The 21,633-nt window shown below is 52.4% G+C and overlaps 1 protein-coding gene across 3 annotated transcripts in view; it reads left to right on the top strand.

Annotated features, from left to right (window-relative positions):
- Positions 1-509: 509 nt before the first annotated feature.
- IL21R (interleukin 21 receptor) overlaps positions 510-21,633 on the top strand; it is a 28,509-nt gene continuing 7,385 nt past the window's right edge. The window contains exons 1-3 of one of the 3 annotated variants that reach the window (XM_040973168.1): positions 510-989; positions 17,507-17,571; positions 20,133-20,235. In XM_040973168.1, the coding sequence (XP_040829102.1) occupies positions 17,523-17,571; positions 20,133-20,235 (152 nt within the window). In that variant the 5' untranslated portion in view covers positions 510-989; positions 17,507-17,522. Of the gene's footprint in view, positions 990-17,265; positions 17,277-17,506; positions 17,572-20,132; positions 20,236-21,633 lie in introns of those variants that run through there. The other 2 variants (XM_040973169.1, XM_040973170.1) reach the window with 2 other exon arrangements.

The raw sequence follows: 21,633 nt of genomic DNA, 5'->3' as shown, positions 1-21,633 counted from the left end.
AGGAACAGCGGTGGGTTTCCCTGGTGGCTTGGTGTCCCCTTTACCAGGCAAGACATTAACCAAGTGACACACTTGGTTTTCCAGCCAGAGGCTGGGTGCATAAGATATGGGAGAGGCAGGAAGAAAGAGAGAGGTCCTAAGTGTGAACCCTGCTGGGAACACACGGGCAGGGACCACAGCCCAGGCCCCTCGCACTTTGTAGGACCTCAGGCGGGCGGTCAGCCTTATGGCCTCGCCACACGCCCAGCCCTCAGTTTCCATGTCTGGGCCCTGCTTGCCTCATGGGTCGTGACCCTGCCTGCCCGGCTGCGAGGATGACGTCATCTGCCCCAAGAGGCAGATGTCACCTGGATGTCCCCAAATGTCTTCCTAGCAGGTGACCTTTGAGGATCAGTGGGCGCCTATGGTAGTGGGCGGCTCCCTACAGTCAACCCCTCTTTTTGTCACTGCCTCGGGGGAGGTTCAGTGGGTGGGGCGCCGGCTGGCCTCACCACATCCTCCCCTTCCTCCCCGCCCCGCGCACACGCGCCCCGGGGGCTCGACTAGCACAGCAGCCCGCAGCCTCCCACTGCCCTGCCTTCGGCGGCGGCGGCGGCGGCTCTCGGCTCTTGGAACCCGAGTTCGGCATCCCGCTGTCTGCCTGCACCTCCGGGAGTGGGGCTGACAACCACGTGGCTGCTGTGTGTCTGCCGGCTGCCCTTTCCTGCTGCAGTGACTGGTCCCCTTCCCCGGCCCCCCTCCCAACTCCTCAGTCTGCTTCCTCTGTCTGCTCTGCCTGGGGCACCTGCCAGGAGCCCAGCTGCCTGCTTGAGTGACAGACAGGGCTGAAGACCCGGTCTGCTGGGTGGGTGGCTGTAGCAGGCTGCCCTGTTTCCTCGGACCCTCAGCTCCCATCCTTGCACGCAGCCCAGCTGCCACACCCTGGGAGGCCACCGGCTTGCCCTCGCAACTCGCGGAATGGACTTCTGAGGGCGACCCGGAGACAACAGGTATTTGGACTCCTTGCCCGTGGCATGGAACAGGAGGAGCCCTGTGCCCAGGGCACTGTGCCACAGGGGGTTGGTGCAGTGAGATGGGTAGGCTGGGCTGGGGTTCTTTCCTGTGACTGTGTAGCGGGGTTTGTAGCGGGCCGTGGGAGACTCATGAACCCTGATTGGGGAAAACGGGTTGCTAGAGCGAGGGCTTGGAGACAAAACATCATTTCCTGGCAGTCATCTGCAGAGACAGGCAAGGGGCATGCATCCATGGGCCCCTCTGGGTGACTTGGCACAGGGGTGGACATCAGCTTTGTGCCAGCTTCTGTATTTTGCCATTGGATTCTTCCACGCTGGCGCGGCTGGATCCATGTCCCAGATAAAGCCGTGATTTTCCGCCAGGTGGAGTAAGTCCCCACAGGTGGCTCCCCTAGACCAGGGGGCGGAGTGGGAAGGAGTGGGAGAGCTGTTCCCTGCATCTCCCACATGAAGCCAGGGCATGGTCAGATGCTAAGAGACAAAGCGTGTTGGGAAGCAGAGGAGAGAAGGGCCAGGAAAGACTGATGGGAAAAGGAAGAGGTAGAAAGGTCCCTGGTTTAGCAGCCCGGAGTGGTGCGTGCTGTATGTGGGGACCTCCAAGCCACGGTCACCCCAGGATCCCTGAGCAGGAGCGTTGAGGGGCCACGAGGCTGCTGCCAGAGGCCTTGTGCACTGGCCAGGGCTGGCGGGGCTTTCAGGAGCACATGGTGCCGTTGGGGGAAATCCTTGGGCGGCGGGGTGTGGGGTGGTCAGGATGGGCTATGAGAGTGCCTTGTGGGTGAACCTGGCTGGGCAGAGCTCTCTGGTGCATGTCGCTTCATGGGGACTCAGTTACCTTGCCTGGAAAGTGGGAATAGGGAAGGTCCATCTTTGCAGATGTTTTGAGGGTGAGTGGGAGGTCCCATTTCACAGATGCTAAGGCTGAGGCTCAGCGAGGACAATCTTGTCCCAGATTCATAGTGGCTCAAAGCCATGGAGTCGGGACTGGATTCTCCAGTCTACACCACAGCAAGGCCATGGGTCATGACTTGGGAGAACAAGGAGGATGCGAGTTCCGTGGCATCCACTCATTCCCGTGGGGACCAGAGGCCTTGCTCCCCAACTCTCCAGGCTTGGTCCTGCAGAAGCTCCTGTCTTGGCCACCCCCAGCTCTGACAGGGTGTCTGGAGCTTCAGGCCAGGAAGGGGCCCAAAGTCAAGCCATGGAGAGGATAGGGGAAGGGCAAGGTTACATCCAAGCCCTGGAGCCCAGCACTTGAGAGAGGCAGGGGTGGCCAGTGACGGCTGGTGAAGGAGGAAGACACCAGCTCTGGAACAGGTGGCAAAGAGGAAAGTGGGTCAGGGGCCACTTTGAGAACGTCAAGTCCTCTGCAGCACCAGAGAGGAAGGAGGGAAGGGAGCTAGCCCCCACAGTACCCTCCACAGGCAGAGAAGATACCGCCAGCTGGGATTTGGGGGTTCAGAGTTGGGCAAGCCTGGGTTCGGGTCCCCCAACCCCACAGGGTAGCATCTGTATGACCCTAGTGAGCCGTGGGCCCTCTCGGACCCCATGACCTCCCTCACCTGCTCATGTGGGGTGTGTAGTGAGAATGGTTTCAACATGCGCAAATTGGGCACCAACTGTGTACCCAAAGGCTCAGCACACGCAGCCAAAGCCAGCATCCGTGGAGAGGGTTGATGAGGTTGGCCATGACCTGCCCATGACTCCCACACATGCTTCTATTATGTGGCTGCTGTTTTACTGTTTTTAAATTATTTTTAAAAGATTTTATTTATCTTTATTGGAAAATCAGATATACAGAGAGGAGGAGAGACAGAAAGATTTTCTGTCTGTTGATTCACTCCCCAAACTACCGTAATGGTCAGAACTGAGCCGATCCAAAGCCAGGAACCCGGAGCATCCCCCAGGTCTCCCATGCAGGTGCAGGGTCCCAAGGCTTTGGGCCATCCTCGACTACTTTCCCAGGTCACAAGCAGGGAACTGGATGGAAGAAAGGTCTGCAAGGATTAGAAGTGGTGCCCATATGGGATCCTGGTGTGTGCAAGGCGAGAACTTTAGCCACTAGGCTACCATACTGAGCCCTGCTCTGTTTTACTTAACTGACAAGGCTCACAGCCCTCTTAACTAGCTGGAATGCAGGGCATAACTTCCGGTATGTACTGAGCCCCAAGTACTGAGTCCCAGGATGCACAGATGTGCAAACAGCCTTAAAACAGGGCTGGGTACCCAAGAAGTCACTTAGAAGGGGAAGATGAGGACAATTGTCTATGGCTGTAGTCTGGAACTTTCACATCCCCCAGCAGTGTCTGGGCTTCAGTCCCAGCTCCCTGTCCAATCCCAGCTCCCTGCTAATTCACACCCTGGGAGATGGCAGGGAATAGTTCAAGACCTTGAGCCCCTGCCATGCACAGGGGAGACACTGATGGAACTCCCAGCTCCTGGCTTTGACCTGACCCAGCCCAGGCAGGTGCAGGCATGTATGGCATGAATCAACAGATGGGCCAGCTCTCTGTGTCTCTTCATTTGCAAGGCAAATTGTTCAAAAGATCCCTTAAAGAACGTGAAGGGAATGGAGGAATGCAGTGAAGACAGGAAAGCAAGCACTTCATGCAGAAGGGGTCTCTTCCCTGCCACACCCCTCCCAGCCCCTTCCTCATTCCCTTCTCCAAGGGGCGAGGGCAAAGAGCAGTTGTGAGGAAGCCCCCCCGCCAGGCTGGTGCTCACAGGTGCCTCCGCCCCCACTCCCACCCTGGCCCAGGCCAAAGGGACTTTTCACATCAGCTCAAATGAGAGCTCTGAGTAAACCTGGAACTTCTGAACCCACTGCGAACATTCCCCGGGCAGAGGCAGGGGCCCCAGGGAGGGCCCAAGCACCCAGGCCATCTGCATTGAAGACCCAGGCACTGTCCCACATCCAACTGGCAGCCCAAGTTGTCCCTGGCTGGGGGTTGGGAGAGTGGGATGGGGGCAGGACCCCGCGCCAGCCTGCCTCGCCACTCAGGCCCAGGTTCTTCCCCACTGGGTGATCTCAGACAAAGCTCTGGGTCTCTCTGGACCTCAGTCTCCACATCTGTCAAATGGTCCACTTTGGCCAATGCTGAATCTTAAAGCAGGCTGGGCCTTCTGGAATACAAAGGCAAGAGGGCAAGAGACCAGTCAGGCCCCAACTCCCCACCTTGTGACTTCAAAAAGCCATGGTCATTTCTTCCTTTGCTTTACAGCTCCCCAACCCCATCCTGATCTTGGGGATATTAAAAGCAGGTGTGGCTCTCGCTGTGCAGGAGAATTGCTTGGGAGACTCTGAATGGCAGGCATGGCAGGGTGGTCAGAGGCTGTGCAATCTAGAGAGGGTGCCCAGGCTGGACAGTGCCCTATGGAGGAAGGTTTTAGGGCCTAGAAAGGCCAAGTGCACAGAGACCTGGTGAGACAGGCCGAGTGACTGTGCTGCTTCAGAGGGTGACCAGGCTAGGGACTGACAGGCTCCCCCTTGGTGCTCAGCGCCTCTCAGCTAAGCCATTAGTCCAGCTAAGCCATGTGTTCTCAGACAACCATGGCCACTTGTGGGCACTGGGTAAGAAGCAAAGTAATTGTGAAGAGCAACCAGCCTGAACATCACACGTGTTGTGTGCTGTGCACCTGCCTCCCACCTGTCAGTTCAGCCAGGGCCACTGTCCTCATTCTATGGACCAGAAACTTGGGGCTCAGAGAAGATGTGGCCTAGACTCCATTGGGAGTTAGGGGCAAAACTTCCTGGCTGGGTTCCCTCTCCCACCACCCTCCTAACACACAGCTTGAGAATTTCATTTAGGTTAGAACTGGCTATGTGAATCTGGGCAATCCACTCTCTGAGTATTTTGACACTCATATGATGACAGCCAGCAGGGTCCCACACATATACAAGCTGGAGGTAGGGGGACTTGCTGGAGATGGTGAGAAGACTCTGAGAGTCCTAGCTCATCCATTCCTTCATTCACCATCCTTCTGCATAACTTGATGAGTCCACCCATAGCCCCAGGCATGCTGAGCGCAGCAAAGAGCAGATAGCTTCATACTGGTAGGGTGGGGGGGGGGGGGCGGGGAGCTTCTGCTGTAGGATGAGTAAGTCAAGGAATCCTAACAGGGCAGGTGCAGGGAAGGAGGCCAACAAGGGGGCTGTCACACATACAAACCCAGAAGAGACCCATTTCAGACATGGTGGTGGTGGGGGAACAATGTTCTCTTTGAAAGAACAGCATGGATATGGGGACAAAGGAACTAGGGCGAAAAGTGTTGTGGGCAGAGAGCGGCCTGTGCAAAGGTCCTGAGGTTGGAGGTGAGGGGGGTCATGGGAGGAGTCTTGGTAATTTTAACCTATGTAAGAGGCACAGAGGAGTCAGCCAGAGAGTGCGTGGCCTTCCTAACCGTTGCCATGGTGTTAATCTCCTTTAGTCATTCATGTAGCAAATACTTAGGGCACCTACTACGTGTCAGGTGCCGATTAGTCACTGGCCCTGCAGCAGCAGCCCAGGACTCCAGAGTCCCTGCCAGACGTCACGCAGACGGCAGATGAAAACACCACAGGCCATGTGCTTCACTGGAGGCCTCCACAGTCCACTCCCCCCGCCCCCACCCCCGAGGAAGGCATGAGTCACACGCTGGCCCCGGAGAGATCAAAGTATGGCAGCGGAGGAGGTGGTGACATTTGAACTGGATGTCGGAGGTTGTACCGGAGCCCGGAGCCCGACAGTCACTCCGGGGGAGGGGGGGGCGGTTCCGGTGGCTGCAAGAGCCAGGTGCTCAGGGTTGGGGGGGTGCAGACTTGGGGAGCAGGGGTTAAGTTGGGGCCAGGTCCCCAAATTGAATTCTAGGCAGAGGAATGAGGGGGTTTCTGAACCATGGGATGACGCAGGTAGCAGAAGAGCTGGGCTGGAGAGGTTCCAGCCACTGCTGGGTTCAGGCTGGAGGCCCGGCAGGACAGCAGGTGGACAGAAGTCCTGAGAAAGCTGGGAGGCCCCTGGAGCCTGCCCTTCTGGGTTCCCTCTTGGGAAGTCCCTCGGTGCTGACACTTCCCCTTCTACTGACCTGCTGGCTCTGGGCTCTGGCGCCTCTGGGGAGTCCCTCTTCATCCACCACGTTGCTTTTTGGTCCCCTATGGGAAATGGGCCATTTTACTTTTACCACACCCCTCGCCTTTCACTTTCAACCCTGCAGTCCCCCCTCCCCTACCTGGGACACACAGGCAGAGATGACTTTGTTCAGTGATGCAGAACAAAGCAGATCCCACTCCTGAATCATCAGTGAGTGAAAGAAGACACAGGAAACACAGGAACTTGGGTTCTTTCCTGGCGGGGAAGGACTGTAAACAAAGGCAGCTCTCGCAGCATGAGGGTGTGTCTGCGGACTGCCGGGCAGGCACTCCTGGCTGCAGCTGTTGGGTCTCCTGTGCACCCACAGTGTTCCCAGATGGTTTCATCCGTGCATACTCTTAGCACGACACTTTGAGGATCGAGGCAACCTTCTGTTACTCCTTATACTTTCTAGCTCTGGGCCTTGTCTTTTCCTAGGCACACGTGATCTTCTCCCTCTCCTCTCCTCTGTCTAGGTTTCCACTTAGTGGAAAAAAGAATTCTTAATTGGAATGGTGTCCAATTGATCAGTCTCTTTCTGAATGGCTGGAAATTTCTAGGTGCTGCTTGGGACTGGTGCTGTGTGGCACAGAGGGTTACAGTGTTGAAGCTGTTGTTTGGGACACTCTAATTCCATGTTAGAGGGTCAGTTCAAATCCAGCTTAACTTTGTTTCCTACCCACCTGCCCGCCATGGCCCCTGGGAAGGCAGTGGGTGATGTCAGTAGATGCAGGCAAAGAGTTCTGTGCTCCTGGCTTAGTCTGACCTGGCCCTAGTTGTTATGGACATCTTGGGCCTGAACGAGGGGATGCAGCTGCCTCCCCCCTCACTGTCTCTGTTGCAGTTTCCAATAAAAAGTAAATAAAGAAATATTTTAAGACAAGGAATGTTCTCTGTGCTAAAGTCACAGCGAAGATAATTTCTAAACTAGATGGAACATTGCAGTCAGTGGTCTATCTGGGATTTGTTTTTCTTTATGGGGTGAGGTAGGGAGTAGGGGTCCCTGTGGGAGGGTCCTGGACCCAAGGTATGATGACCACACTGAGAAGGATCGGGACACAGGGGATGCAAAGGCCAAGATAAATCAATGCACACACTTTATTGAGGTTTTCTAGGCATCTTTTTTTTTTTTTTTTTTAAGATTTTATTCTTATTGGAAAGTCAGACATACAGAGAGAAGAGACACAGAAGAAGCTCTTCTGTCCATGAATTCACTCCCCAAGCAACAGCCGGGGTTGCACTAATCTGAAGCCAGGAGCCCAGAGCCTCTTCCAGGTCTCCCACACGGGTGCAGGGTCCCAAAGCATTGGGCCGTCCTCAACTGCTTTCCCAGGCCACAAGCAGGGAGCTGGATGGGAAGCGGGGCCGCCAGGATTAAAACTGGTTCCCATATGGTGGTGTGTGTATACATGTGTATATATATAAAAGTATAGAATATACATATATATGTATAAATATATAAGCAAATGTATTATATATATAATATAACATATATTACATATGCGTATATAATATGTATACACAAATGTATTATTGATTTCCACTAAAAAAATTCTACCTGGGCCTCCTTTTAAAATCTGAGATTTCATCCAAACTGGAGTTTCAATTTGGAAAGGACTGCTGTTTCTGAGATATCAGATCTTTCAATCCATACACATAGCATTGCGGCCACTTAGTTGTATTTTCTTCAGTTACTCTTAGCAATGTTATAGGCTTTTGTGCAGAAGAATTGCACATCTGTCACTCGAGCTATTATGTTGTGTCCAAATTCTTTTTAGGAAGTTATTGACTGATTTGAAAGGCAGCGTGAGCGGTATTCTGTGAGTTTCACTACTTTAACTACATTGGATAAGCAGGGTCCTGTAATATTTTTGGGTCTGTCATTGTCTTAGCTCATTTAAATGAATGTTACCAAAATTCGTACACATTATAGCATGACACTAGATTTCCATCTTTTAAAGGCTATATAGTATTTCATATAGGATATGTGTTATATTTCATAGACACATGTTGCATAAATGTGTATTACATATATGCCAGATTTTCTTTATGCATTCATCATGGATGAATTTGGGTCTGTTGTATTTCCTGGCTATGGTAAACATGTAACACCCAGCATGGGTGTAAAAACTTCTCTTGAAGATGTTTTAAATTATTTTAGCTACAACCCTGAAATTTTGGGTTTTTAACTGAAGAAGCTTTGTGTTGTTTTACAGTCTCACTGAAAGGTTGCGAGGCCTCCAGCTTCTACAGATACTATTTCTTTTCAAAATGCTGACCACTCAACAGGTGTAAGGTGGCTAGTTCACTGTGACGTGGTCAGCGATGTTGAGTGTCTTCTGGATTTGTTAGCCATTGGAGTATCTTCTTGGGAAAAATGTCTATTCAAGGTCTTTGTCCATGTTTACGTTAGGTGGTCTGAGTTTGATAGAAATTTCTTTCTTTACGTACTTATTTGGAAGGCAGAGTTACAGAGAGGGACACACACACACACACACACACACGTTCCATCTCTGGTTTACTCACAAAATGACCACAGGCCTTACGCTGCTGTTTCAGGTTCACTAGCAGAGAGCCGCATTGCAAATGAAGCAGCCGGGACTGTAACTGGTGCTCGGATAGGGAATACCAGCATCTCTGGCAGTGACTTAGCCTGCCATGCCACAATACTAAAACCAAGGACAGATAAAAAGTAGTTTATGGAGCACGGTGTTGTGGCCTAATGGCTAAAGTCCTCACCTTGCACACACTGGGATCCCATATGGGCGCAGGTTCTAATCTCAGTGGCCCCATTTCCCATCCAGCTCCCTGCTTGTGACCTGGGAAAGCAGTCCAGGACGGCCTAAAGTTTTGGGACCCTACACCTATATGGGAGACCTGGAAGAGGCTTCTTCTTAAAAGTTTTGTAATTTATTGAAAAGTCAGATATACAGAAAGGAGAAGAGACAGAGAGGAAGATCTTCCATCCGATGATTCACTCCCCAAGTGAGCGCAACGGCCGGTGCTGCGCAGATCCGAAGCCTGGAACCTGGAACCTTTTTCAGGTCTCCGACGGGGGTTCAGGGTCCCAAAGCTTTGGGCTGACCTGGACTGCTTTCCCAGGCCACAAGCAGGGAGCTGGATGGGAAATGGAGCTGCCAGGATTAGAACCGGCACCCATATGGAATCCTAGTGTGTTCAAGGCGAGGACTTTAGCCACTAGGCCACGCCACCGGGCCCAGATATAAATAAATCTTAAAAAAAAAAAAAGAAAAGAAAATGAAAGAGTTAATACACCTAAAGAAAAAGAAAGAATTAATACACCTACTGCAAACAATGGATTTAATGACGTTCCCATCAAAATTCCAAAGTCATCCTTTCTAGGAACAGAAAAGTCCATCCTCAAACATCGCTGGACTATCCAAGGACCCAGATCATCCTGAACAGTTTTGAGAACAAAGCTAGAAGCCTCTCACTTCCAGAAGTCTAACAGGTTGTTTCCATCCCGTATGGAATGCTGATGCTGGTCCCTGGCTTAACGTTTGATCCTGAATTCATTGTTCATGTGGAATTTTTAGGATGAAGCACTTTTACCTCCTTTCCCATGCAGATGCTTTTTGCTGCTTCATGACCCTAAAGTCTACAAGTCCGCAGTGTCCTGCTTAGGACAGAAATGGCCATTCAAATGCATGTCGTGGCCTTGCTCCTGACTGCTAGGAGGAGTTCCCAGCTTTTTGTTGTGATAATCCCAGCTGCGGGCTCTTCACATTATTTCTGTATATTTCAGATGACTCAATAACCCAGCAATGCACACCTTGGGTCTCCCATTCAGCGGTTTATCCAAAATTGTTGTATTAATTTATACCCTTAGTACACTGAGTGCCAGGGTGGCTATAAGCTCTTTACTAAGTCGGGGTCATATATTTCCATCTCTAGCCTTCTTGTTTTGTTTCTATTTTTTATTCTTTTTTTCCTTATTTTTTTTTTTTTCCATCTCCAGCCTTTTGGGTGCTTTGCTGTTGCAAAGGGCATTGGATCTTGTCAAATGCCTTTTGTGCGTCTGCCGGGATGACGTGTGGTTTTCCTCCGTTGTTTAGTTAAAGGGGGAACGCTGGAGTGGTTCATTTTCATCATTGGAATCATCTGTGCATCCCAAGGATCAATCCTACTTAGTCATAGGGTATCATTGTTCAAATGCGTGATTGAATTCAGTTTGCTGGGATTTTGGCGGGGGGGGGGGAGGAATTTTTTTTAATCAATAATTCATCCTGTGTTTTGCATCTTGGTCTAGCTTTGCTGTGAGGGTCTCATAAAATGAACTTAGAAGTCTGTCCCTTTCCTTCATGTTCTGGAGAAGGGTGAAAACAATTGGTGTGAATTCTTTAAGTGCTTTGTAGAATTCGCTGATGAAGGCACCTGGTCCTGTTCTTTTTGGGGGATTTTTGTTGTTGTTTTGAGATTTTTTTTGGGGGGGGCGGGTAAAGATTTATTTATTTATTTACTTACTTATTTATTTAAAAGGCAGAGTTACAGAGAGAGAGAGAGAGAGAGAGAGAGAGAGAGAGAGATCTTCCATCATGGCACCAACAGTTGGGCCTGGATGAGGCAGAAGCAGGAAGCAGAAGTTTCATCCAAGTCTCCCACGTGGGTGCAGGGACTGAAGCCTTCAGGCCACCCTCTGCTGCTTTCCTAGGCGACACTGGCTGGGGCAGATAGATGTGAAAGCCAGACGTCAGGAATTTCTGAATGACAGGGGACCATACACTTGGACCATCCTCTGCTTTCCCCAGGCCCTTGGCAGGGAACTGGATGGGAAGCAGAGCAGTCAGGATGGGAACCTGCACCCATAAGTAATGCTGATATTGCAACTGAAGGACAAACCCACTATGCCATAATACTGCCCCCACACCCCACCTCTCTAAACTGCTTTCCCTTTGGAATTATTTTCCTTCTGCCTGAAAAACTCACTTTAACTCGTCCTTGAATGTAAACCTACCAGTGCCAAATTTTTTCAGGTTTTTGTCAAAAAAAAAATTGCGTTCAAATATTTGAATGAAGCTATAGTCCACATGCCTTAAAATTCCCTCATCTTGAAAATATTTATGTGTTAAAGATTTATTTTATTTTTATTGGAAAGTCAGATATACAGAGAGGAGGGGAAACAGAGAGGAAGATTTTATGTCCAATGATTCACTCGCAAAGCAGCCACAAAGGCCGGAGCTGCCCCGGTCTGAAGCCGGGAGCCCAGAGCCTCTTCCGGGTCTCCCACATGCAGGTGCAGGATCCCAAAGCTTTGGGCCATCCTTTACTGCTTTCCCAGGGCACAAGCAGGGAGCTGGATGGGAAGTGGGGCTGCTGGGACACAAATTGATGCCCTTATGGGATCCCGGTGCATGCAAGACTAGGACTTTAGCCACTAGGCTACCGTGCCAGGCCCTGGAAAGGTAGATTTTAACAGAGAGAAGGAGAAATAGGGAGAGATCTTTCATCCACTGATTCACTCCTCAGATGGCCTCAACAATAGCCAATCTGAAGGCAGGAGCCAGGAGCTTCTTTCAGGACACAGACACACACCTTCCATACTGACACCCCCCTCGCCCCCGTCATTTCTGACTTTTACTCATTCTCAAAGCGTAGTCTGAACTGAATAACTAAACCCATTTCTTTATAAACTCGCATTTTAAAGCCACTCATTTGCAAGGTCTTAACTAATCAATCTGTTTGTAAAGAGGAGAAGCAGAGAGACAATCTCCTGTGCTGATTCACTCCCCTCCAAACGACTGTCGTTTCCAGGGCTGAGCAGGTTGAAGCCAGGAGCCAGGCGTTCTGTCAAGTTTCCCCTATAGGCAGCCAACTATTTGAGCCATCCTCACCTGCTGCCTCCCAGGGTGCCCATTAGCAGGAAGCTGGAATTAGAAGCACAGCTGGGGCTTCAATCCAGGCACTCCGATAGGAGGTGTGGGCATCTTAACCACTGTGCCCAACACCTGTCCCAAGAACTCACCATCATCCCAAACAGTCTCTGTTCAGACTTTTACTCCATCAGTAGTTTCTTCCCTTCTTTGCCACTGCTATTCAAAATTTAATATTCATCACATCAAAACAAATTTAGCGTGGGCGCTGTCCCGCAGCAATGGACTTGGTGCATGGAGCCGATAATAACACGCGTGGACCCTGACTGATGGTCAAAGCCAAAGTTTATTAGTGGCATCAGACTTTATACACCGAGGGTCATATAGGATAAGGGAGGAAGTGTTGAGCTCATCAACAAAACCCAGCGTGCATGGGGTTTAGCACAGGTGTCCTCCAAGTTACTTTTTTCCTATCACATTTTGTGAGAGTTCTTGGCTTTGCTGTGTGTAGCGGATCTGTGATTCATTTTCACTTTGAAGGATTACATCACAGTTCAATAGTTTCCATTCTCCTTGTGATGAACATGCAGGTTGTGGCCCGTGTTTCACGGTGAAAAATCAATGTTTCTGTAAACACATTTGTACACTTGGAGAGCGCTTCTTTAGCAGCTTACAGAGGCGTGAACTCGCTGGGTCCTAAGCAAGGCCCAGCTGCTGGGAAGCTGTTTTCCATCCTGGTCCTATTCGTCTACATTTCCACTGGTAATGAACAGGAGTTCCCGCTATGGCACATCCTTCGCGACATGTGACACTGGCAGACCTTGAGCTTCCGCCCATCTGATAAGATGAAAAGGGCATGTCATCGTGGTTTTTCATTTGCATTTCTCTGGTGACGGTCAAGTTCAACTCAGGATCCTCTGTAGCATTGATTTCAATCTGATCTCTTACCACACGCTTCTCCACTTCCCCAGCGTCTCCTGGAATCGGGCCCAACTTGGAGGCCTGTGAGACCACAACCCGCTGTTCATTTCTCAGCCAGGGATATGATGGATGAACACATTCATGGGCGTGCACACCCGGCCCTCCTACAAACAAAACTCGCGACCGTTCCCCCGGCCCCCGCCATGCTATACATCAGAACACAGAGCATCACAGAGCCGAGACTACCTGCCCACACACACAGACCCAAATCAGGAGTCCCTCCCCTCTGTGATGGGGACCACGCAGGTGGGCCACCTGCTGCAGAAATCCTATGGGAAAGCTGTCAGTACCACATGGGAGACTTTCCCGGTGGTCCTTTTTATTTATTTATTTTGTAAAATGTACGTGAAAAGTAGATTTTACAGAGGGAGGGACAGGTAGATCTTCCATCTACTGGTTCACTCCCCAAGTGGCTGCCAACAGCCAGAGATGAGATGATCCAAAACCTAGAGCCAGGCGCTTTCTCCAGGTTTCCCATGTGAGTGCAGGGGCCCAAGCATTTGGGCCATCCTCCCCTGCTTTCCTTGGCTATAAGCAAGGAGTTAGACCAGGAGCGGAACAGCTGGGATGGAGCTGGCATCCGAATGGGATGCCCTTGTCACAGGGTGGAGGATTAGCTTGTTGAGGCATGGTGCCAGCCCCTCGCTTGGTGGTCTCTGGCCCTTGGAGCCGGCCAGAGGACAGGGAAGATCCAGGGAGGTTTGAATTGAGGGTGGAGACTTGATGGGATGGGAGGAGCCTCGGCTTGATTCCGTAGGGGCAGAGGAGGGATTCAAAGCCGAGGGAACCCACCAGTGAGGCGTTTCTTTGGAATAACGTGTGGCTAGCTCCCCTGGGGGGCCCGGTAACCCCCCTTGAGCTTTTCACAGATGATGGCAAGATCCATCACCCACACAAAGGGCAATGGGGCAAGAAGCCTGTTTGAAACTGGTACATCCCAGAAGCCCACCACCACTCATCTGTCTTCTCTTTTATTTTTTTGAATGGTTTATTTCAAAGGCAGAGAGAGAAAGAGAGAAACTCTGCTAGGTTCACTCCCCAAATGGCCACAATGTCTGTTGCTGAACCAATCCGAAGCCAGGAGCTTCTTCTGGGTCTCCCACAAGGCTGCTACAGGGTCCCAAGGCACTGGGCCATCCTCTGCTGCTTTTCCAGACCATAAATCAAGGAGCTAGAACAGAAGTAGAACAATCCTGATACAAATTGGTGCCCACATGGAATGCCAGTACTGGCAGACAGAGGATTGGCCTGTTGAGCCACCGTGCTAGCCCCAGTATTTTCGTTTGATACGTGTTTACCAGAGCAAGAAAATGAGAAGAAAGGTAACATTATATAGCAGGTAAATAATAGCACTGATAGAAATCATGAAGGTTGAAAGTGGGTGGTAGCAATTCTGGAACATTCCAGCAAAACTGCACAGCTGAGCTTAGAAGAGGAGAGGAGGGAAGGCCTACGAGGAGGACTCAGCTCCTGCAGTGAAGGCATGGCGGGGCCCCGGGGGCTAGGCAGACGTGAGTCATATGAAACAAGCAGCCAGCGATGGCAGGAAGCTGGTGCCAGCTACAGTTGTTCACAGGATACAGTCCCATCTGCTTTCTCAGGCACTCAGCCCCACTGCCGGGTGCACAGGGCAGGCTGTGTCTGACCAGTGAAGTCAGGGAGCAGAGGCAATGAGAGGAGCTGGCAGGTGCTCCAAGATCCTCCGGCTTACAGCTCTGACCATTCTATCAGGTGGCAAGCAGCAGAGAGAATCCAACACGATGGAGTCAAATGATGTGTCCAGCTGGAGCAGGTGCAAAACAGCAGGTGGACATCAGCTGTAGCTGGATCCAGCCATCCCAGGGATGTCCTGAGGACTCTGGGTCCGTATTTCCCAGGACTGACCCAGCAGCAGGTACCCAAAAAAATATCACTTTGCCAGAGTTCCAGAAAAAACATGCCAGGATTGTTCTCATCCATCATGCTTGATGTTCCTCCTCATCTAGTCACAGGGAATGCTGTGATTGGTCAATGGTGCATGGAGTGTGGTGATTGGCCAATGGCCAGCCACATATAGTGCTGTGATTGGCCAGGACTCCACTTTGTGGAGCAGAGGGTGGAGTCAACCCCACCCAAAGCACCAGCAGCAGTTCTGACTTGAGGAAGAGTTTCTAAGAAGCAGAGATGCCAGGGAAGGAAAGCAGCAGGTACCACCTCCAGCTTACTGGGTGCCAGGTAACTTTGGGCAGAGCTAAGGGATTTAGAGAGGTCTTGTCTTCCCTCTGGGACAAGGAGTCTGCATTTTCTCCTAGGTTAAGACCACCGGGGGTGACCCAGAGTTCTGCCACCCTGTGTGCTGGGGCTGTGTCTTAGATGGAGCATGGCCATGGGAGTGGGCTCAGACTCACCCTGCCACAATTGGCAGCCATGTGTTCAAGCTGTGGATAGCAGAGAGAGTGTTTTTATTATTATTAAAGATTTATTTATTTTTATTGGAAAGCCAGATATACAGACAGGAGGAGAGACAGAAAAATCTTGTGCCTGCTGGTTCACACCCCAAGTGGTTGCAACAGCTAGAGCTGAGCCGATCCAAAGTTAGGAGCCAAGAGCTTCTTCCAGGTCTCCCATGCAGGTGCAAGGTCCCAAGGCTTTGGGCCATCCTCGACTGCTTTCCCAGACCACAAGCAGGGAGCAGGATGGGAAGCAGGGCAGCCGAGATTAGAACCAGCGTCTGTATGGGATCCTGGTGTGTGCAAGGCAAGGACTTTAGCCGCTAGGTTACTGCGCTGGATCATAAATCTTTTTTTTTTTTTTTTTTTTTTTAAAGCAGGCCTCCTACATGGATGCCAATTTGAGTCCTGGCTCCTCCACTTCCAATCCTGCTCTTTGATAACGTGCTCAGAAAGTCAGTGGAAGGTGGCCCAGATGAAGTTCCTGGCTCCTGGCTTCAGCCTGACCTAGTCCCAGCTGTTGCAACCATTGAGGAGTGAACCAGCAGTTGGAAGATCTATCCCTCTGTCTCTATAACTCTGCCTTTCAAATGAATAAATCTTCAAAATACAGAATAAATCAATAGTAGTGCACACAGATGGTAATGGCTGAAATTTTGAAGGTGAAATGCGTTGGAACCTTTATCCAGAGTCTTCTAGATCCTTCTGCTTCTGATGCTGTAAGTTCCATGTCAATCATGCCCGTTGCCCGGGGCTTGCTGCTGTGTATCCTCTCCTGGAATTCTCTGTAGAACCCTGGAAGCACTTTTTCCTGTCTGCACTCTAAAAAGATTCAGAAAGGGCACTGAGCGGGCCCTAAGCCCCACAGCTTGTGCCCTACTCCCTGCTCCTCCAGTGACTTGGTTTGGTGGTGGAAGTCACACTGAATTCTCAAATAGGGGCACAACAAGGACGCCAGTTGGCTTTCGGGCATCTTCCCGTGGTACAGTCAGCAGTGGCTTCCAGGAAAAGCCTTGCACAAGACTTGGCCCTGTAACCGGTCATCTGTGGGCGTCAGGGTGACGGCAGAAGAGTGCTGTGAGCTTGGACCTGTGGCTGGCCGCTCCCCACACAGAAGCAGAGCTGGGCGGCGCAGTGGGCACAGTCCCAGATGGAGCCTGGCTTCGCCCACCTGCTAGAGACATCGCTTGTCATCTTTCTGGAGAAGCCCTCTCTGTTCAGCAGGGGGCTGCCTTCCCTGGGCAGTCCGTGTGTGCTCCCTGCTGGGCTAACCCAGACTTCCTTCGTTCCCTGACATGCCAGCAGCCTTATTACCAACCAAGCATGTGAGCTCAGCTCTCTCTGTGAGCTCCCCTTGGTAGAAGCCAGCATAGTGGGCTCACATCAGCATGGGGGCTTGTGGCAGGAAGACAGTCCTGTCCTGCTGGCGCCAGCTGCTCTCCACAACAGTTTTCTAGTTTCTCTCTCTCTCTCTCTACCACCCCCCTCCTTCTTTTTATTTGAGAGGCAGCGATGGGAGAGAGAGAGAGAGGACTCAGATCTGTTGATTTACTCCCTGGTTGCCCAGGACTAAACTAGGGCCAAAGCTGGGAGTCAGAAACTCAACCCAGGACTCCCATGGTGGGTAACTGAGCCCTGGTCACCGGAGCAGCCCTCACCTGCTGTCTTCCAGGCTGTGGATCAGCAGGAAGCTGGAATCAGGAGCCAGAGCCGGGGATCACACCCAGGCACCCCAGCGTGAAACATGGGCTCTCTGATCTCTGTTCAAGGTCTCCGCCAAGCACTCACCCTCCGCCCTCATTGTTTTTCTGTTCAATTTCGCACCTGATGGTCCATCTGTCAGCTTTAGCTCCTCCCTCTTGGGATTCACCGCTGTCTTGTGACTGCCTAAGGGCAGAGGAAGGAGGAAGGGGGGGAGTAAGTAACCATCTCAGGGGTGGGAGGTTGGGTGGGGGGGGAGCATCAGTTGCCTCTAGAAAGAGCCAGGACCCATTGGCATCACCCACGAGTTGCTCAGGCTCTTGGCTGTTTAGGACAGATTGGAAGATCAGTGGCCAGGGGGTCCAGGGAGGGCTGGGGAGGCCACTCAAGGTCCCGAAAAGCACCCCCGGCCAACCTCACCCTCCTGCCTCCTGCATCTCTTACAGGCTCGTGGAAGTCAGCATGCGGCGTGGCTGGGCCGCCCCCTTGCTTCTGCTGATGCTCCAGGGTGGTGAGTAGTTGCCCCTCCCACCATGGTCTGCAGACTGGAGGTGGGGAGGGACCCCTTACATCCCCCAGCCAAGCTGAGCGAGCGGGGTGGCAGAGGGGGGGCCAGGCCATGACTAGAGACCACAGGCCCCCTCAACCATCTGCAGGATTCATCACCTTAAAGGTGGCCTGCTCCCCATTAACCTCCTGCCACACAAAGCACCCTGGTCCCTGGCAGTGGGCCCTGAATTCCAGGGGTCAGACTTTCCTGTCTCAGAAGGGACGGTGAGCATCACCATCCTGTACTTCCATTGCCCTTGGCCTTGGCCTGGGAGGAAGCCCTGCCTTGGGCCCTGCCTCAGTTCCTGTTTGGGCAGTGACTCTCCTGGGAGATGTTCTACATCCTCCATCTCGGGTGCCCCCCACTTCTAACCATCCCCGTGCCGAGGTGGGGAGGCAGAAGGAGTCAGCTCCCTGGAGGTGCCTCCCTCAGAGGACAGAAGCTGGCAAGGAGGAGCACTGCCAGGGCCTGGGAGATCCAGGAGGCCTTCCTGGAGGAGTAGTGTGAGGTGGTTGGAGGCTGACCCAGGGCAGGGAGGAACTTGGCGCGGCTCTGCTGACTCATCGGCATTTTCCTCTGGGTTTTACCCAAAGACCCAGCGCCCCAAATAGCTCCCTCAGGAAGCAGCTGTCAGGCTGTGAGTTTTCCCCTTCTGACTGGCTCTGAAGTGCCCCTGGGCCACCCACCACGATCTCACACCACGTGGGAGCGAGTTGCATGCGTCTGTTGTATACTCAGCCACGACCCGTATACCCTTCTCCCCAGGGCCCTGCGAGGCCACGATGCGTCTGTGTCCTTGCATTTGAGAAGAGCTGAGCTCCGTAGAGGACAAGGCGCAGGTCACAGCCACCAAGGCTGGGCTGCTTGGCCCTGGAGTCACAGCCCAGTGTGTTTTTGCTGCAAGGGACCGGCTCGTTTCTGAAGGAACGGGATGCATTTCCCATGACGCTAGCCGGCAGGGTGGATGACGGACGGGTGGGGGCACCTGCCCTGCTCCTGTCTCCAGGGTGGAGTTTTGTGTGTTGCCTCCCTTCTTAGGCAGGAATGACTGAGGGCAAAGGGGAGCATATGTGGGGTCCCTCCTGCCCTTTGCAAGGTCCACAGTCTGTCCCTGCACTTTGCTACTTGTCGAAGGTCCCACGCTCTTACAATCTCGCCACATTGGTGATTGAATCTCAATGTGCACATTTAAAAAAAAACAACTTTTATGTATGTATTTCCACCTTAGCAAAAAATAGATTGTTTCCATCCTTTAGTTCATTCCTCCGAATGCCTACAACAGCCTGGACTGAGCCAGGCTGAAGCCAGGAGTAGCCAGTAGCTTTTTCCAGGTCTCCTGCTGGATGGGGCCTCGTCCGCTGCTTTCCCAGGAGCGTTAGCAGGAGCTGAATGGGAAGCAGAGCAGCAGAGACAGAATGCTGGTGTTGCAGTAGCAGCCTGACCCATGCCTGAACAGAGCCCCATTCCTGGCTTGAGATTCTGCCCAAATCAGTACTAAGTGCCTGAACAGACCCCTCTGGGCCTGACAGCCTTGTGATCCTCCCCAGGGGCTGTCCCTAGAGTGAGATTCAGAGCAAGATTCACGTGCACATATCACAGCCTTTGGCTGTGGCTGCCTGGAGGATGGTGTAGAGAGGGATTCTGAGGCCACACCCAGAGAGAGTGCAGTGATGGATTAGTGATGTCTGCCACGGGCACGGATGGGGAGAGCTGGCACGGATGAGGTCCAGCCCTGTCCCTGAAAGGCAAGAGGTGTGGTCTGATCCCAGGGCCTCCATGCTCCCATCTATGCACTGAGGGTGGAAATGGGCAAAGGACGTTTCCAACAACTGAGTTCTTGGCGCTGGATCAAGGTCCTGACCCGGAGTGACCCCTCGAGGAGAGAAGAGGCCACCGCCTCCTGGAGGTCCACTGCTTAAGGAAAAAGCCACTGAAAGTGAATCTGTTTACAAAAGGGAACCAGTTTCTAGTCAATCGTGGTGGGTGGGGGCAGGGCAGGGAAGGCATCACGGGCCCTGCATTTTGCCCAGCAGAACCGGAAGGGATTGCACTCGTCGTGTGCAAAGTGCCGTGTGGCAGCAGGACTGCAGGTGCACCTGTCATTCAGAGCTGAGTGAGAGCATGATGAGCAGGGGTCACCGGCCCCCAGGAAACCCATGATTGTCTGTTGGCAGTGGTCAGGTTGGGAGCCGTCAGGGATTCTAGAATATTCTCCCTCTTAAAAGAGCTTTCTTGCATGGGACAACAAGCTGGGACTCAGGACTCGGCCATCAGTTGATCGCGTTTCCTCTTAGGCCGGCCTCGTCTCCATAGCCAGGGCTTGACACTTAGGGCTCACACAAGGACTTCCTGGGTGGGACGGACCCCAGTGCATGCAGGCCTCCATCTTAGGGGCCCCTGAGTCCCCCCCACTTCATCCCCAGCCCCATTCATCCCTTTGAGGAGGTGGTGGTGGTGGCAAGGGGTATTCCCAGCGCCCAGTGAGTCCCCTAACCCAGGTCCTCTGTGCCATGATCCTGTAGGCTGGAGCTGCCGAGACCTCCTCTGCTACACAGATTACCTGCAGACAATCACTTGCACTCTGGAGACCTGGAGCCTGCATCCCTGGCTGCTCACCCTGACCTGGTAAGTGGGCCAGCCTCACCAATCCCAGGGGTGCTGACTTAGACCCATGGATCTACTGTGTGCTATGCCCGGCAGGTAGTTTAGCGACAAAAGTAGAGGTGCCGCATTCTGGGGCATGGTAGGGGCAGGGCAGGGATCGGCTTAGCCATTCACCCTCAGAAAAGCCCAGGGCTAGGGACTCCCTCGTGCCCACCCCAGATCTCGCTCGGGTAGGTGACTGCAGGCTGCTCTGTCTGGCTACAAAGACCTCACTCTGTCGGTCACACGGTCCTGCCTTCGCAGCAGCTGTTTGCATCCTTAAGCACCTGCCGGGTTGCACGATTGCTCCCAGTGCTCACAGTTCTCACTCCAGCTTCCCAGTTGGCTGCTGGAGGCTCAGACATGGAAGAGCAGCTTGCTGCAGTCACACCACCCCGGGATGGGTGAGGGAGTGGGTGAGATTCAAGCTCAGACTGCCCAGCTCCCAACTCGCATGCAGCCCCAGATTGAGTAGCTGCCTTTCTTTCTGTTATTCATCAGGCCATTCATTCATCATTCAGAGCACACAGAGAAAGCTCATGCTAGGCACTGTCGCAAGTGTGGGGGATCCAGCAGGGGGTGAGGCCCCCAAGATCCTGTGCAATCAAGTGATGTCTAGAAGAGAGAAGTTTGATAAACCCAGGTCTGTTAGCAGGAAGCTGCCAGAAGTGGAGCAGCTGGGACTTGAACCAGCGCTTATATGGAAGGCTCACATCAAAGGGAGTGGTTTAATTTATTGCATCACAATATTGGTCCCCAAAGAGAGTTTTCCAAGCCCCCAGGGCTGTTCTGTGAGATTCAGGGGTGCCCCTTCTGGCAGCTGTCAGAGTGGTCCAGGCTAGAGGCTTAGCGTTTATGAGAAGTTTTTCTCTCTCTGGAACTTTGCCTTTCAATACATCTTTAAAAACGTAAGACATTCTGATTGCAGTAAATTTGGCCCAGAATTGAGTCTACATGTCCATATTGGTCCTGCCCTGAGCCTAAACATGTAAATGAGGAAATACGTGTCTACTGAACTACACGCACTTGAAACCGTGTCTGTCGGTGCAGTTGGACAAGGCATGGCCTTGCCCCAATCCCGTCCCACTAACCTCCCCAGAAACTCAGACAATGGGGTTTGTTGGGCTCTGGGCCCTCAACACAGGCTCTCAAAAGTGCTCATGCTGGGTACTGAACAGAAGTGGAGTGTAGGTCAGCTGGTCCCCTATCCTAGGACAGGCATCCAATGTTGGACCAGACAGGCTTAGTGCAAGCACGAACAGCTCAATTTCCCAAATCAAGAGCCACTGCCTGACAGGAGGGAGCGAGTTCCTAGCTCTTTCTGGAGTGGCTCAGCCAGGCCTCAGCACAGCGGACCAGGAGGCGTGGGGAGCAGGGAGT

This window comes from Ochotona curzoniae, unplaced genomic scaffold (assembly GCF_017591425.1).
Source record: "Ochotona curzoniae isolate NIBS_2020 unplaced genomic scaffold, NIBS_Ocur_1.0 contig_2321, whole genome shotgun sequence".
Lineage (NCBI taxonomy): Eukaryota > Metazoa > Chordata > Mammalia > Lagomorpha > Ochotonidae > Ochotona > Ochotona curzoniae.
The sequence above is the reverse complement of the archived record's forward strand: the minus strand, read 5'-3'. Positions and strand labels throughout refer to the sequence as shown.